Genomic DNA, 14707 nt, shown 5'->3' on the forward strand with positions numbered 1-14707 from the left:
TTAATTTCCTTTTAAAATGAAACGTCTCACTAGAAGAACATGCATTATAATATGCAGACCTACTGGCATATTCAACATTTTAGTAGGGCTAATTTTAGATTAAATATGTTTAAGTTTCATATCAATAATATTTTCTAGCAGTCTTCTTGCATTGTATAACATTTAATAAAAGTGACCTCAGCTCAACTGCCTTTTTCAACAACAAAAAAAGACGCAACATTATTTCGGCTTTCAGCATGATTCTCATAAGAATCCTCCCGGTAAACAGAGCGCAATCAAATACAGAATTTGCGTCCTGGAATCAAAAATCACGGAAACCAAGAGTTACTCACTGTGCTATGGTGAAGAATGGCCGAAATAAAACGTTATAATGTGGTACTTTTTTGGATACATATTTCATCTTATGACAACATATCAATTACTAATATGCCCTAATAAGGGTGCCACGGTCCGACTTTCACACGTATAACATCTGTTTAAAACATTGAGGGTTGATTGCAGAACTGGTGGAAAAGACCCAACGTGAACACATGCATATCTTACATTGATAAACCCAAGTGTACAACTGCGAGTGTCCTGTCCTCTTATCCCATCATTCCATTAATAATGCGGGGGCTGGGAGGAGGGTTTAGGGAATGCATGTTCCACGGGTCGTTGGAGGGAGACTGAGGGGTCTCCCGGTAGATGATGCGTCCCTAGGGGAGTTCAGCCTCCTGGTCCATCTCCAAGATGTCATCCAGCTCCGTCATTGCCCGGGAGTCCTCATCCGTTTGACCCAGCATGTCGTAAGGATCAGAAGAATCAACCACCCGGTTCCTCTTCTCCCAGGTGCAAGAGGCGCTCCAGTGGCACCGTGCTCTTCTCCGATAGGAAGAGGGGGGGTTGCGGTAGATTCTGACCCACCGTGAACACTTGCTTTATCCCTTCCAAGTTGAGCAGAATACCAGTTCTGCAAGAGTGGTTTTCCAATAACTTGTGGTTAAAAAGACCGTCTTCCTTGTGGCAAACAGTCTGTAAACAGATTAATAGATTAATTTACGAAAACAGACCATTTAGAAACGTACATAAATTAACTTCATTTTCAAAGTGGTACTTGAGTGCTAAACACAAGAACACTTCGACCAATGTAAAAATGTGATATTATATTGGCCATGTGTTTGGTTAAAAGTGCTTTGGTTGGCATATGACAGAAAGAGCTAAAATTAGGAAACTTCTCTTACGAGTTTTATTCTACATTTTAAGAAAACATGTATTTCAGTTCAATGGATAATGAAAGTGGACATTTACTTACAGAGCTGAAGGGGTTTCCCAGGGCATCCATGCAAAGGTAGCGATTACTTTTGACTGCAAGTATCGCCACGCGCTCTCTTGTTTCCGCCTTCAATTAAATCACACCTGTTGACAAAATGAATTGTGTTAGCCTATAGAAGCAGATTAAAGACAAAGATTTAAAACAAAATTTCAATCAAAATCAAACGGCAAAAATGTAATTAGAACTTACTGTATGAGCTTCGAAGTGTAGTTTTGCGCAAATGGCCATTTAAAATCTCAATGTAGAAATTGTTCACGTCTGAAGACGTCTGCATGTGTATCTTCTCGGACTCCCCCAGTTGGATCCCATGAGCGGTGATGGGTTTGGAAGAGCGTCTACTAGTCGAAATCCCTGAAGAATAGCCAGTATCTTTTACCCCTAAAATACAGACAATGTATCCCAGAGATTTCGGATGTAGCTTTGAATTCTGCAGCAAGCTGTTGGAAAACTTCAGCTGATCTGATGGTCCAAGTGCCACTCCTGCTCGCATCCTTTAGCCTACGCAGCACTCGCAGATGTGGGTCTTTCTCTCGGCGGAAGGAAGGGGGTGCATCTCCACCTGACTGTTTGTCTAAAGGTATTGGTCACCAAATAACGTAGTAGTCTCATTGAGCAATGTCTGTACAAAAGTGACGTATTTTTTTCCAAACATCAGCACTTTCATAATCATGATCCTTGCACTAATCTTTAAATCGCACATGTCATCACAGTGTGTGCAATATAACCAACCCTCTGTTCAGTAAGCATATTATAATAGACCTATATATTTTCTATAGATATAGAAACATATGAATCATTTCACATTGAAAAACTGACTATAGATAAGTCTATAGATAATATATACAACCAATTCCCAAGGTTTCCTGTCCCTAATCTATAAAACCTATTCCCAACACCATTCTAATGTTTTGAAAATGTAATTTTATGATAGTAATTGAACGTTATGGTACAATCTGTTCGAATTAAATGATAGACAACATCTTAAACTTAGATAAATATTTGGCCATTTAAAAACACAGATCTAATGTAGTGCTGTATTTCTATCTAGCATTTTCTATTTAATTATAAAAACATAAATCCATGCCTGAATAATACTAATTAAGCTCCAAAATTAACATTAAACTGTGTGTATAGTTTATGATGACTGGGGGAGCTAGACTTACCCCAGTCTATAGTCCAATATTACCCCTTGTGTAGAAACAACACTGCCGCTTCTTGTTAAGGTTACTTCCTACACGCATTGCACAACCATTGTCCTGTCTTCCTTTTGATTCCTACACATCTGTAACGGAACCACTTCACCAAGCAGTCTTCGTTTGTGCAGCAGATTATCTTGCCGAACAGATGTCTATTGCAGGAACAGATTCCTGCTGATCCCTCCTCCTATTCATTCAATACCATTTGCAACTTCCTTTTCTGCAACTCTGGAATCAGGTGATGTTCAACAAAAGCTTGGGTTCTGATCAACAGGTCTTGAATGGATGCCTCATCTCGGGGAAGATTGATGACAGAAATGCCTTGCTGTGTCCAGACAACAAAGTTACCCTGTTGACATCCTGTGACAAGCAGTTGTGTTTGAACTTGAGTTGAGTACTGGTGTGTTCTCTTCAACCAATTGGTTTCCAGGCTAAATGCAGGATCCTCCATTTGAACTACAGTACCATTCAAAAGTTTGGACACACCTACTCATTCAAGAGTTTTTCTTTCTTTAAAATGTTTTTTCTACATTGTAGAATAATAGTGAAGACATCAAAACTATGAAATAACACAAATGGAATCATGTAGTTATCAAAAAAGTGTTAAACAAATCAAAATAGATTTTAGATTCTTCAAAGTAGCCACCCTTCGCCTTGATAACAGCTTTGTACACTCTTGGCATTTTTGTGCATTCAAATTGCCATCGATTAAATGGAATTGTATTCGTTGTCTGCAGTTTATGCCTGCCCATACCATAATCCCACCATCACCGTGGGGCCCTCTATTCACAACATTGACATCAGAAAACCGCTCGCCCACACGACACCATACACGTGGTCTGCAGTTGGTAGGCCGGTTGGACATACTGACAAATTCTTTAAAATGAAGTTGGAGGCGGCTTATGGTAGAGAAAATAAAATGTAATTCTGGCAATAGCTCTGGTGGACATTCCTACAGTCAGCATGCCAATTGCACAATCCCTAAAAACTTATGACATCTGTAGCATTGTGTTGTGTGACAAAACTGCATATTTTAGCATGGCCTTTTTATTGTCCCCAGCACAAGGTGCACCTGTGTAATGATCATGCTGTTTAATCAGGTTCTTGATATGCCACAGGTGGATGGATATGTCAGGTGGATTAATTATCTTGGCAAAAGAGAAATGCTCACTAACAGGGATGTTAACAAATTTGTTGTCACGACTTCTGCCGAAGTCGGCTCCCCTCCTTGTTCGGGCTACGTTCGGCGGTCGACGTCACCGGCCTTCAAGCCATTGCCGCTCCATTTTTCATTGTTCCATTTGTTTTGTCTTGTTCCCCGCACACCTGGTTTATATTCCCTAATCAACTGCATATATATATATATATATATTCCTCTGTTCCCCTGTCACGACTTCCACCGAAGGTGGCTCCTCCGCTGTTCGGGCGGTGTTCGGCGGTCGTCGTCGTCGACCTACTAGCTGCCACTGATCCATTTTTCCTTTTCGTTTGTGTCTGTCTTTTATTGTAATCACCTGTGTCTGATTAGTTAATTGTGGTGGGTTTATCCTTTTGTGTCTAGGGGGCAGTATTTTCATTTTTGGAAAAATAACGTTCCTGTAGTAAACGGATATTTTGTCAGGACAAGATGCTAGAATATGCATATAATTGACAGCTTAGGATAGAAAACACTCTAAAGTTTCCAAAACTGTAAAAATATTGTCTGTGAGTATAACAGAACTGATATTGCAGGTGAAAGCCTGAGAAAAATCCAATCTGGAAGTGCCTCATGTTTTGAAAGCGCTGCGTTCCAATGTGTCCCTATTGAGCAGTGAATGGGCTATCAACCAGATTACGTTTTCTCCGTATTCCCCAAGGTGTCTACAGCATTGTGATGTAGTTTTATGCATTTATGTTGAAGAATACCCGTAAGAGGCTACATTGCGCAAGTGGTCACCTGATGCTCTGAGTGATTATCGCGTAAAATACAGAGGTAGCCATTATTCCAATCGGTCCTACTGAAAAACCAATTGTACCGGTGGATATATTATCGAATAGATATTTGAAAAACACCTTGAGGATTGATTATAAACAACGTTTGCCATGTTTCTGTCGACATTATGGAGCTAATTTGGAATATTTTTTGGAGTTTTCGTGACTGCGATTTCCGGGCGATTTCACAGCAAAACGTGAAGAACAAACAGCTATTTCGCTTACAAAAATTATATTTTTGGAAAAAAGGAACATTGGCTATCTAACTGGGAGTCTCGTGAGTGAAAACATCCAAAGCTCATCAAAGGTAAACTATTTAATTTGATTGCTTTTCTGATTTCCGTGCCAAGTTACCTGCTGCTAGCTGGACAAAATGCTATGCTAGGCTATCGATAAACTTACACAAATGCTTGTCTAGCTTTGGCTGTAAAGCATATTTTGAAAATCTGAGATGACAGGGTGATTAACAAAAGGCTAAGCTGTGTCTCAATATATTTCACTTGTGATTTTCATGAATATGAATATTTTCTAGGAATATTTATGTCCGTTGCGTTATGCTAATTAGTGTCAGTCGATGATTACGTTCCCTCATGCGGGATGGGGAGTCACTAGAGGTTATTAACCTCCGCTGCCTGCTAGTCTTTGTGCGGGATTGTTTTTGCTTGTTAGCTCTGTTAGGGTTGCGTGTTTGGACCACAGGGTTTTTTCCTCACAGTCTTTGTACCGTGGGTAGTATATTTAGGAGTAAAGATTTCTCCTCTGCATGTTTCATGATTTTCCCTACTGTGCAAACTACTGTGCTACTACTTCTACTACAAACTACTGTGTAAACTACTGTGCAAACTGGAATTCCTTTCTCTCCTGCTCCTGACTCCTCTTCTTTAGGAGGCACCTTACAGAATCCCGCACCATTATTAAATGGAGACTCAGCGAGGGGCCCCTACCCAGAGTTCACCCGCCGCTTCCGGGCTGTGTTCGGCCATCCACCTGAGGGTCGGGCAGCGGGTGAACGTCTGAGGAGGAGCGCACAAGGAGCGCACAAGACTTCGCTCTGGAGTTCAGGACCTTGGCCGCCGGTGCAGGGTGGAACGACAGGGCCCTAATTGACCACTATCGGTTCAGCTTACGGGAGGACGTCCGCAGGGATCTAGCATGCAGAGACGCCACCCTCACCCGGGACCTGCTAGTGGACATGTCCATAAGGTTGGACAACTTGCTTGCTACACGCGGGCGTCCGGAACAGGTTCTGTTGGTTCCACCCCCCAGCGCATCTGCGCCAACCCCCATGGAGTTAGGGGGTGCTGCAGCGAGGGCGATTGGAGGAGGAGCTCCTTCCTGCACTAGGTGTGGTCGGAGAGGGCACACTGCCGACCGGTGCTGGAGGGACTCATCTGGGAGTTGAGACGGCAGGCCGAGCACTGTTCGGACACCCCCTATCACAACCCAACTATTTTGTGGCAACAGAGGGCTCTAAAAGGGTGGTCAGAGGAGTGCTCAGGTTGGTGTGTGGGAGTTTCCATCGGTGCAATGACGGTGGAGAGTCCAGACCAAATCTCCACTGTGCGCATTCCCCCCAAATATGCCGATTTGGCTATCGCCTTCTGTAAAAAGAGGGCGACCCAATTACCACCCCATCGACGAGGGGATTGTGCGATAAACCTCCAGGTAAACGCTGCACTTCCCAGGAGTCACATGTACCCCCTGACACAGGAGGAGAAGGTGGCTATGGAAACATATATCTCTGAATCTCTGCATCCGAGGCTGGGATTGGAGCCGTGCTCTCACAGCGCTCGGGCGCGCCACTGAAGCTCCGCCACTGAAGCTCCGCCCCTGTGCTTTCTTTTCGAGGAAGCTCAGCCTGGCGGAGCGAAACTATGACGTGGGGGACCGGGAGATGCTGGCTGTCGTAAAAACTCTGAAGGTGTGGAGACATTTGCTTGAGGGGGCTCAACACCATTTCCTCATCTGGACTGCCCACCGTAATCTGGAGTACATCCGGGTGGCGAGGAGACTGAAGGTGGGCCATGTTTTTCACCTGATTCAGATTTACGATTTCGTATAGACCAGGGTCTCCAGAACGCTAAGGCAGACGCACTGTCCCATCTTTTTGATACAGAGGAGTGGTCCATCGATCCCACCCCCATATTTCCGGCCTCTTGTCTGGTGGCACCGGTGGTATGGGAGGTGGATGCGGACATCGAGCGGGCATCTCGGTCAGAGCCTACTCCACCTCAGTGTCCAGCTGGACGGAAGTACGTCCCGCTTGGTGTTTGCGACAGGTTGATTCGGTGGGCTCACATGTTACCCTCCTCTGGTCATCCTGGTATCGATAGGACGGTGCGATGCCTTAGGGGGAAGTACTGGTGGGCCATTTTAGCTAAGGACGTGAGGGTTTATGTCTCTTCCTGTTCGGTGTGCGCTCCTAGGCACCTGCACAGAGGGAAGTTACAACCCCTCCCCGTTCCACAGCGACCTTGGTCACACCTGTCGGTGGACTTCTCCGATTCAGGGCAACACCACGATCCTGGTCGTGGTGGATTGGTTTTCAAAGTCCTATCGTCTCCTCCCTTTGCCCAGTCTCCCCACGGCCCTACAGACTGCGGAGGCCCTGTTTACACACTTCTTCCGGCACTACGGGGTGCCTGGTACCGTGGCATCCGAGCCAGACCGAGGCTCTCTGGCGTCTGCACCACTCTCATCCAGAGCCCTCTGTTGACCACCTGTTTGTGCATGTTTGTTTTCCTGAGTTTTCCCCGCATTCCCAGCATAAGGCGCTTGTCGATTCAGGTGCGGTTGGGAATTTTATTGACAAAGCGTTCGCCCTTAGTTTAGGGATTCCAATTGTTCCTGTGGTTAGACCTTTCCCGGTACACGCTCTAGATAGTCGACCATTCGGGTCCGGGTTAATTAGGGAAGCCACCATCTCCCTGGCTATGGTGACGCAGGGGAGTCACAAGAAGAGAATCAGTCTCTTCCTCATTGACTCTCCTGCGTTTCTCGTGGTGCTAGGCCTTCCCTAGTTGGCTAGTCATGACCCCACCATTTTATGGCAACAGAGGGCTCTAACGGGGTGGTCGCGAGTGTACTCGAGGAGGTGTGTAGGGGTTTCCATTGGTGCTACCACGGTGTAAAGTCCAGACCAGGTCTCCACTGTGCGCATCCCCCCAGAATATGCCAATTTGGCTCTCGTCTTATCCAAAAAGAAGGCGACTCAATTACCACCCTATCGACGGGGGGATTGTGCGATAAATCTCCTGGTAGATTCTCCACTTCCCAGGAGTCACGGGTATCCCCTGTCGCAAGCGGAGACAGCGGCTATGGAGACATACAGTAATTCACAAAAGTGAGTACACCCCTCACATTTTTGTAAATATTTGAGTATATCTTTTCATGTGACAACACTGAAGAAATGACACTTTGCTACAATGTAAAGTAATGAGTGTACTGCTTGTATAACAGTGTAAATTTGCTGTCCCCTCAAAATAACTCAACACACAGCCATTAATGTCTAAACCGCTGGCAACAAAAGTGAGTACACCCCTAAGTGAAAATGTCCAAATTGGGCCCAATTAGCCATTTCCCTCCCCGGTGTCATGTGACTCGTTAGTGTTACAAGGTCTCAGGTGTGAATGGGGAGTAGGTGTGTTAAATTTGGTGTCATCGCTCTCACACTCCCTCATACTGACTGTTCACTGGAAGTTCAACATGGCACCTCATGGCAAAGAAGTCTCTGAGAATCTGAAAAAATTATTGTTTCTCTACATAAAGATGGCCTGGGCTATAAGAAGATTGCCAAGACCCTGAAAATGAGCTGCAGCACGGTGGCCAAGACCATACAGTGGTTTAACTGGACAGGTTCCACTCAGAACAGGCCTCGCCATGGTCGACCAAATAAGTTGAGTGCACGTGCTCAGCGGTACTGTCAAGACTTCTGCCGAAGTCGGCTCCCCTCCTTGTTCGGGCGGCTCTGTTCCCCCCATGTCTTTGTGTGGGATTGTTTTGTTATGTGTTTTGTATTGACTCGCCTAGCTGTTTTTTTCCCGGGTACTATGTTTCAACCCGGAGGATGTTTGATTGTTAAACATTTTTGCTTATTTGTGACTTTGTTGCGCTTTGCACTTTTGTGTCACGACTCCCACCGCAGGTGGCTCCTCTTCCTGTTCGGGCAGCGCTCGAACAGTTGGTTTTGTCTTATTGGTTATTGTTTCTTGTTTGGGTTTTGCCCGGTTATGCCCGCCTGCTTTTGTGCGGGCTTGTTTCTCTGTTCGTTTTGTGGATGTGCTATTTTCTTATTTTCTCCGGACTGTTTGGGTCCTGTTTTTACCCACTACTCCTAGAAGTCGTAACATTTTGCCTTTGGCTGGAGGTTTGTTGGACGCTGTTGCGTCCGTCTGTTGTTTACTTCTGCCGAATAAAGTGTGCGCCTGATCACAACTCTGCTCTCCTGCACCTGACTTCAACACCAGTAGCGCATACGCTGACATTTGTGCACAACATTTGAGAGAAATAAGCTTTTTGTGAGTATGGAAAATGTCTGGGATCTTTTATTTCACCTCAAACACTTTACATGTTGCATTTATTTTTTTGTTCAGTGTACATAGATCCAGACACATTACAGAAATAGAGATGCAAAATAATCAACCTCCGGATGAGTATGAGTGGGGAGTTTAAGTACAATTATTACAAGCTTGTTAGGCTGGTAGCTTATTCTTTAGATGTTTGGGGCTGCTGGTGAACCATGATGTGCAGGCATAATCCAAGTGACACATGACTAGCACACTTGCCAGAGACGTTGTGGTGTTTATAGCTAGGTTTCCATCCAGTTGGTAACAGATTTTCATGTGAATTTTCAAAAATAACTTTGTTTCCTTTAGGAGAATTTGGCGCCGGACAACATGACAGGGGAGATTTTAATTGACTGAACATTTGATGAATATAATGGACATCCATATGCAACAGTGGCGTGCCGTGGGCCTGGGGCCTGGGCCTTCAGTGAAGTCCTACACAGTCCCACCCAAATTAATCCACCTCTTATTACCATCATTATGATGCCATGGCTCTAGACACTATACATTTAGACAGAAACGCAGTATAACCAGGCGTTGCGTCACCTTGAAATTGCCATTTTTATTCAGAGAATTGCAGGGGAAGAGTACAATACCTTTTCATTGTGCAGCCTCGTTGCCCTGCGCGCTTGTTCGTTGAGCTGTAGATCCACTCGGGTGTCCCCAAAAGTTTTCAAAAGCACCATTGCTTGTAAGTACCCAGCCGTACTTTGGTGTCTCATTGATGCCTTGGTTAGACAACTCAAGTTTGCAAAGCCAGTGTGGCTCCAAACACCAAATCGATCACTTGCAAATAATAGGCATTCCCAGCAGTACAGTTTGCAGTGCTTCTCGGAGCCTGTGAGCCATTGATAGCGCTCGTAGTTGGAACTTTGAAAGTGGTGAAACGAACCCCTTTCACGCCTGTGACAGGCTTTGTAGCGTCGGCGTCGACCTCTCCTGACAATGTCTTTTCTTGACAAGTTTGTCTTGAGAATGGCGTTATAATTATATCCTCGACCAAATCGATATCTTCTCCTTCCGCCATTGTGGGTTGAAAAAACAGCTTAGTAGTGCGCAAATTAATTAGTTTATCAAATTCAGTTTCCTAGTTCTGAGGTTCTGCATAGACCTGCCCATATAGGACCTGCCTCTCAATATTGGTAATCCAATCAAAAGACGTGCACGCACTACGCCTGCTAGCTGGCTCCTGTGTAACACTGGAGCCAGCCAGCAGGCGTACAATAGCCAACTCTAAAGCTGATTGGTTGACACTAAATGTTAATTTCCATTCACTTTAAGCTACAAGCGCCCGCACTGTTGATTCTGAAGGCCTGAGGGCAGATTTTAGACCCCTGGCAACACATGATGGCTGAATATGATTGGATAAAAGATCTAACATAAAGACCAGCCCTCCAAATCTCAACCTGGGGCTGGAAGCAGTGCAACCAAGAGGAAAGCTATGAAATTAAGAGTATAACTCTTACTCTGGGGAATAATTTAATACATATTTGTGGGAAAATATATTTAAAAAATATATATATTCGGATGATGTTTAGGCCAGCAGAGAAGGCCTTGCTGGCCCTGACGGCCCACCACTGATATGCAATCAGATCCAACCTGGCGTAGCCAGCACCATCTATAAATGAGGGATGTTGGCCAAATAAACCACATTTACATGTCCTTAAAAACAGCCTATAACAAATTACAATAACACGGAAATTTGAGCACTAAATATATCAGGACATTGCATGCAAAGTCCTATAAGCAAGCAAGTTAGACATTGAAGTAGTCAATGAAAGGGAATATGGTGAATTGACGTCTAATTTATTTTTGTTTGAATTCTCGATAGCCATCAGCTTGTTTGACTGTAGCCAACTTTATGCCCACTGGTGCGATTGCTAACCTTTCAAACAGCAACACACAGCAAGTTAAGTTTTAATGTCAAATACACAAGTACAGTGAAATAGATTTCTTGCAAGCTCTAAACATAAGCAAAATAACACATGAAAAATCTTATATGGCTGATTATGGGATTTATTGTAATTTATATAATTACAAAGTCCCTAACGTTGTAGATTACTGTGAATATCAAGTCTATTCAGACGATTCAGAAACAAAACAGAGTATGCATTTTCTCTACCCAGAACTGCATTTGCTTGCTATTGTGACATCATGGGGATATCAGGTATGCAGTTTTTCATCCTTAAGTACTAAAATATTTATCTAAAATATAATCCCCAAAAATAAATACATTGAAAATAGTAATATTTTGTTCATAATAATCATTTTTTTCAAGATAAATGTCACCAATACTCATACACAGCTTACTCACAACTAACCTAATGTAGCAGCCATAAAATAAACGCCTGAGCTGAGTCCCCATATCTGGTTTTCTGGGGAACTGGAAGCTATATCCCATCAAAGGCCAACTCAGAATTCCTCTTTAACAGTTAAGCATCCATATAAATACTAGAAATAACAATAAATGAATAGATTTAAATAAATAAATACTTTCAACTTTCTTGGGATTGGCTTTGTTGCTTGCTTTTGCTGGCTAGCACCTATCACCAACCTATACTTTCTATGTGTTCTGATACCCTGTAGGTTGTAGGCCTACCATTCATTCCAGGTTTAAATTAAATGGCCTATAACATGTAGGCGTACTGGCATTTTAAACATTGTAGTAGACCTAATTCTATATGGAATATGTTTAAATTTCATCATCATAATCTGTCCTTGTACTCTTAGATTTAAGTGCTGCGTTTGACACTGTTGACCATGATGTCTTTCTGGACAGACTGGAGAGGTGGGTTGGCCTCTCAGGTCCAGTTCTATATTGGTTTAGGACCTATTTAACTGGTCAAGAGTTCTTTGTCACCCTTGGTGAACAAAACTCTGAGAAAATACATATCATGTGGTTCCACAACGTTGGATTTTGGGTCTGGTACTGCTCAGTTTATATATGCTACCCCTTGGCACCGTCAGAAAGCACAGAATTGATTTTCACTGCTACGCAGACATTACACAACTTTACATTTCTGTGTCACCAGAGGATTTTAGCTACACGTATGAATTATTATTTAAATACTTGGTTGGCTCACAACTTCCTCCAGCTAAATCAAGAGAAGAATGAGGTACTTATTGTTGGAGCCAAAGCCCAGAGAGAGAATCTAGCCACACATTTTAATTCACGGGCAATAAAGATAAAACAACCAGGTAAAAAAAACTATGTTCTTTCAGATTCTGAACTAAATTTCAAATCACACATTAGGAATTTGACCAAAATAGCTTTTTTACCATGTGAGGAACATTGCCAAGGTGCGCCCGTTTCTCACTCAGGCTGATAGAGACTCATCCATGCTTTTATTTCAAGCAGGCTTGACTACTGTAATGCTACAACTGTAATGGTCAACTGCAAAACATACAGAATGCTGCATCACGGCTACACATTACACCAATTGTAAAGGTCTCTGCACTGGCTGTCTGTGAGTTTTAGAATTAATTTTAAGATTCTTCTATTGGTTTTTAAATCTATCCACGATTGTGCACCTCAATACATGTTAGACATACTTTTATGTTAAGGCCCTCAGGTCCAATGGCACTGGCCTTTTAACTATCCCAAAGCCTAGGACCAAGAAGCATGGAGAGGCGTGCCAGACAACCTGAGAGGGGTCAGAACTGTGGACATATATAAAAGAGATCTTAAAACACATATTTTAGCTTTGCTTTTCATTGGGGTCATTTTTTTGTTGTTCAGTTTGTGTCATCTTTTGTTTTTTTATCTCATGTTTGTTGTTTAATAAATATTTCAGCTTCTATTTTCATAGTTAGTAAAAAAATATTTAAAAAAACTGTTTTTCCTGTAAAGCACATTGTGTTGCGTTCCATGTCTGAAATGTGCTGTATAAATAAAGCTTGATTTGATAACCCGAGTATTTTCTTGTAGGCTTCTTACATTGTAAAACATTTAATAAAGTGACTTCAGCTCAACTTACTTTTTTTCTTCGAAGAAGACGCACAAATATTTCGGGTTTCAGCATGATTCTCATAAGAATCCATCCCGTAAACAGAGCGCACTCGTGCAGAATTTGCGTCCTAGAATTAAAAAGCACGGAAACCAATAGTTATATACCCACTAGCTACTGTGCTATAGTGAAAAATGAACAAAATACAATATTCCGTCTTATGACTATATACAAATGACTAATATGCTCTAATAAGCCTGTCACGGTCAGACTTTCACAGGTGTAATAGTTGGGGTTTGTTTCCAGACCAGCTGGAAAATATCCAACGTGAACGCGCACACAATTTATATTCTTAAAACCAGGTGTACAACTGCAAGTGTCCTGTCCTCTTATCCCACCATTGCATTCATTATACGGGGGCTGGGAGGGGGGTTTAGGGAATGCACGTTCCACGGGTCGTCGGAGGGAGATTGGGTGGTCTCCCTGGAGATGTTGCGTCCCTCGGGGAGTTCAGCCTCCTGGTCCATCTCCAAGGTGTCATCCAGCTCCGGCATAGCCCGGGAGTCCTCATCCTCCTCCGTCTGCCCCAGCATGTTGTACGGATCAGAAGGGTCAACCACCCGGTTTCTCTTCTCCCGGTGCAAGAGGCGCTCCAGTGGCACCGTGTTCTTCTCCGATAGGAAGAGGGAGGTTTGCGGTAGATTCTGACCCACTGTGAACACTTGCTTTATCCCTTCCAAGTTGAGCAGAATACCAGTTCTGCAAGAGTAGTACACGTCGCGGTGGTTTTCCAATAACTTGTGGTTAAAAAGACAGTCTTCCTTGTGGCAAACAGTCTGTAAACAGATACATTTACGTAAAAACTGCAATTTAGAAACGTATATCCATGAACTTAATTGTTTAAGTGTTGCTTCAGTGCTAAACACAAGAACGATTCGACCAGTGTAAAACAAAACAAAAAAGGATAAAATATAGGCTGTGTGTTTGGATAAAAGTGGTCTGAAATCCGTGCGTAAAAGCGCATTTTAGTTCAAATGAGGAAAAAGTGCCATTCAATAATCTCACGAGTCTTATTCTAAATGTTAAGAAAACATGTATTTCAGTTCAATGGATAATGAAAATGGACATTTACTTACTGAGCTGAAGGGGTTTCCCAGGGCATCCATGCACAGGTAGCGGTTACTTTTGACTCCAAGTATCGCCACGCGCTCTCTTGTTTCCGCCTTCAATAAAATCACACCTGTTGACAAAATTAATTGTGTTAGCCTATAGAAGCAGATTAAAGACAACGACTTAAAACCAAATTTCAATCAAAAAGAAACGGCAAAAATGTAATAAGAACTTACTGTATGAGCTTCGAAGTGTAGTTTTGCGCACGTGGCCATTTAAACGGATCTCAAGGTAGAAATTGTTCACGTCTGAAGACGTCTGCAGGTGTACGTATCTTCTCGGATTCCCCCAGTTGGATCCCAGGAGAGGTGATGGGTTTGGAAGGGCATCCACAAGTCGAAATCCCTGAAGAACAGCCAGTAAGAGCACAAGGACGGCGTCCCTCATCCCAGATGTCTTGGTTATTTCCATATTTTCCCCAAAGAACACTGAAAATGTATCACAGAGATTTCGGATGTAGCTGTGAGTTCTGCCGCAAACTGTTTGCAAACTTCAGCTGATCTGATGGTCCAAAGTTTGAGAACGGCTCTATTTAAAGGGACCCAA

The 14707-nt window shown here is 43.2% G+C and overlaps 1 protein-coding gene and 1 pseudogene across 1 annotated transcript; both read right to left on the minus strand.

Moving 5' to 3' along the window:
* Positions 1 to 584: 584 nt before the first annotated feature.
* LOC139392930 (fibroblast growth factor 23-like) lies at positions 585 to 6505 on the minus strand (annotated as a pseudogene).
* A 6875-nt stretch (positions 6506 to 13380) lies between these two features.
* On the minus strand, positions 13381 to 14572 carry LOC139393247 (fibroblast growth factor 23-like). The gene is made up of 3 exons (XM_071141721.1): positions 14338 to 14572; positions 14128 to 14231; positions 13381 to 13827 (listed from the first exon to the last, which is right to left on the minus strand). Exons 1-3 carry the CDS (start codon positions 14570 to 14572, stop codon positions 13381 to 13383), a joined length of 786 nt encoding a protein of 261 aa, XP_070997822.1.
* Positions 14573 to 14707: the final 135 nt, after the last annotated feature.

The sequence above is a fragment of the Oncorhynchus clarkii genome, chromosome 33 (genome assembly GCF_045791955.1).
Source record: "Oncorhynchus clarkii lewisi isolate Uvic-CL-2024 chromosome 33, UVic_Ocla_1.0, whole genome shotgun sequence".
Taxonomy (NCBI): domain Eukaryota; kingdom Metazoa; phylum Chordata; class Actinopteri; order Salmoniformes; family Salmonidae; genus Oncorhynchus; species Oncorhynchus clarkii.

Excerpts from the sequence above, each read along its gene's own strand:
- LOC139393247 (XM_071141721.1), bottom strand. The coding sequence starts at position 14,572 with ATGGAAATAACCAAGACATCTGGGATGAGGGACGCCGTCCTTGTGCTC. Across the intron at positions 14,232-14,337 it reads TACACTTCGAAGCTCATACA|GTGTGATTTTATTGAAGGCG; the intron begins GTAAGTTCTTAT and ends TTTTGTCAACAG. Across the intron at positions 13,828-14,127 it reads TGGGAAACCCCTTCAGCTCA|ACTGTTTGCCACAAGGAAGA; the intron begins GTAAGTAAATGT and ends ATCTGTTTACAG.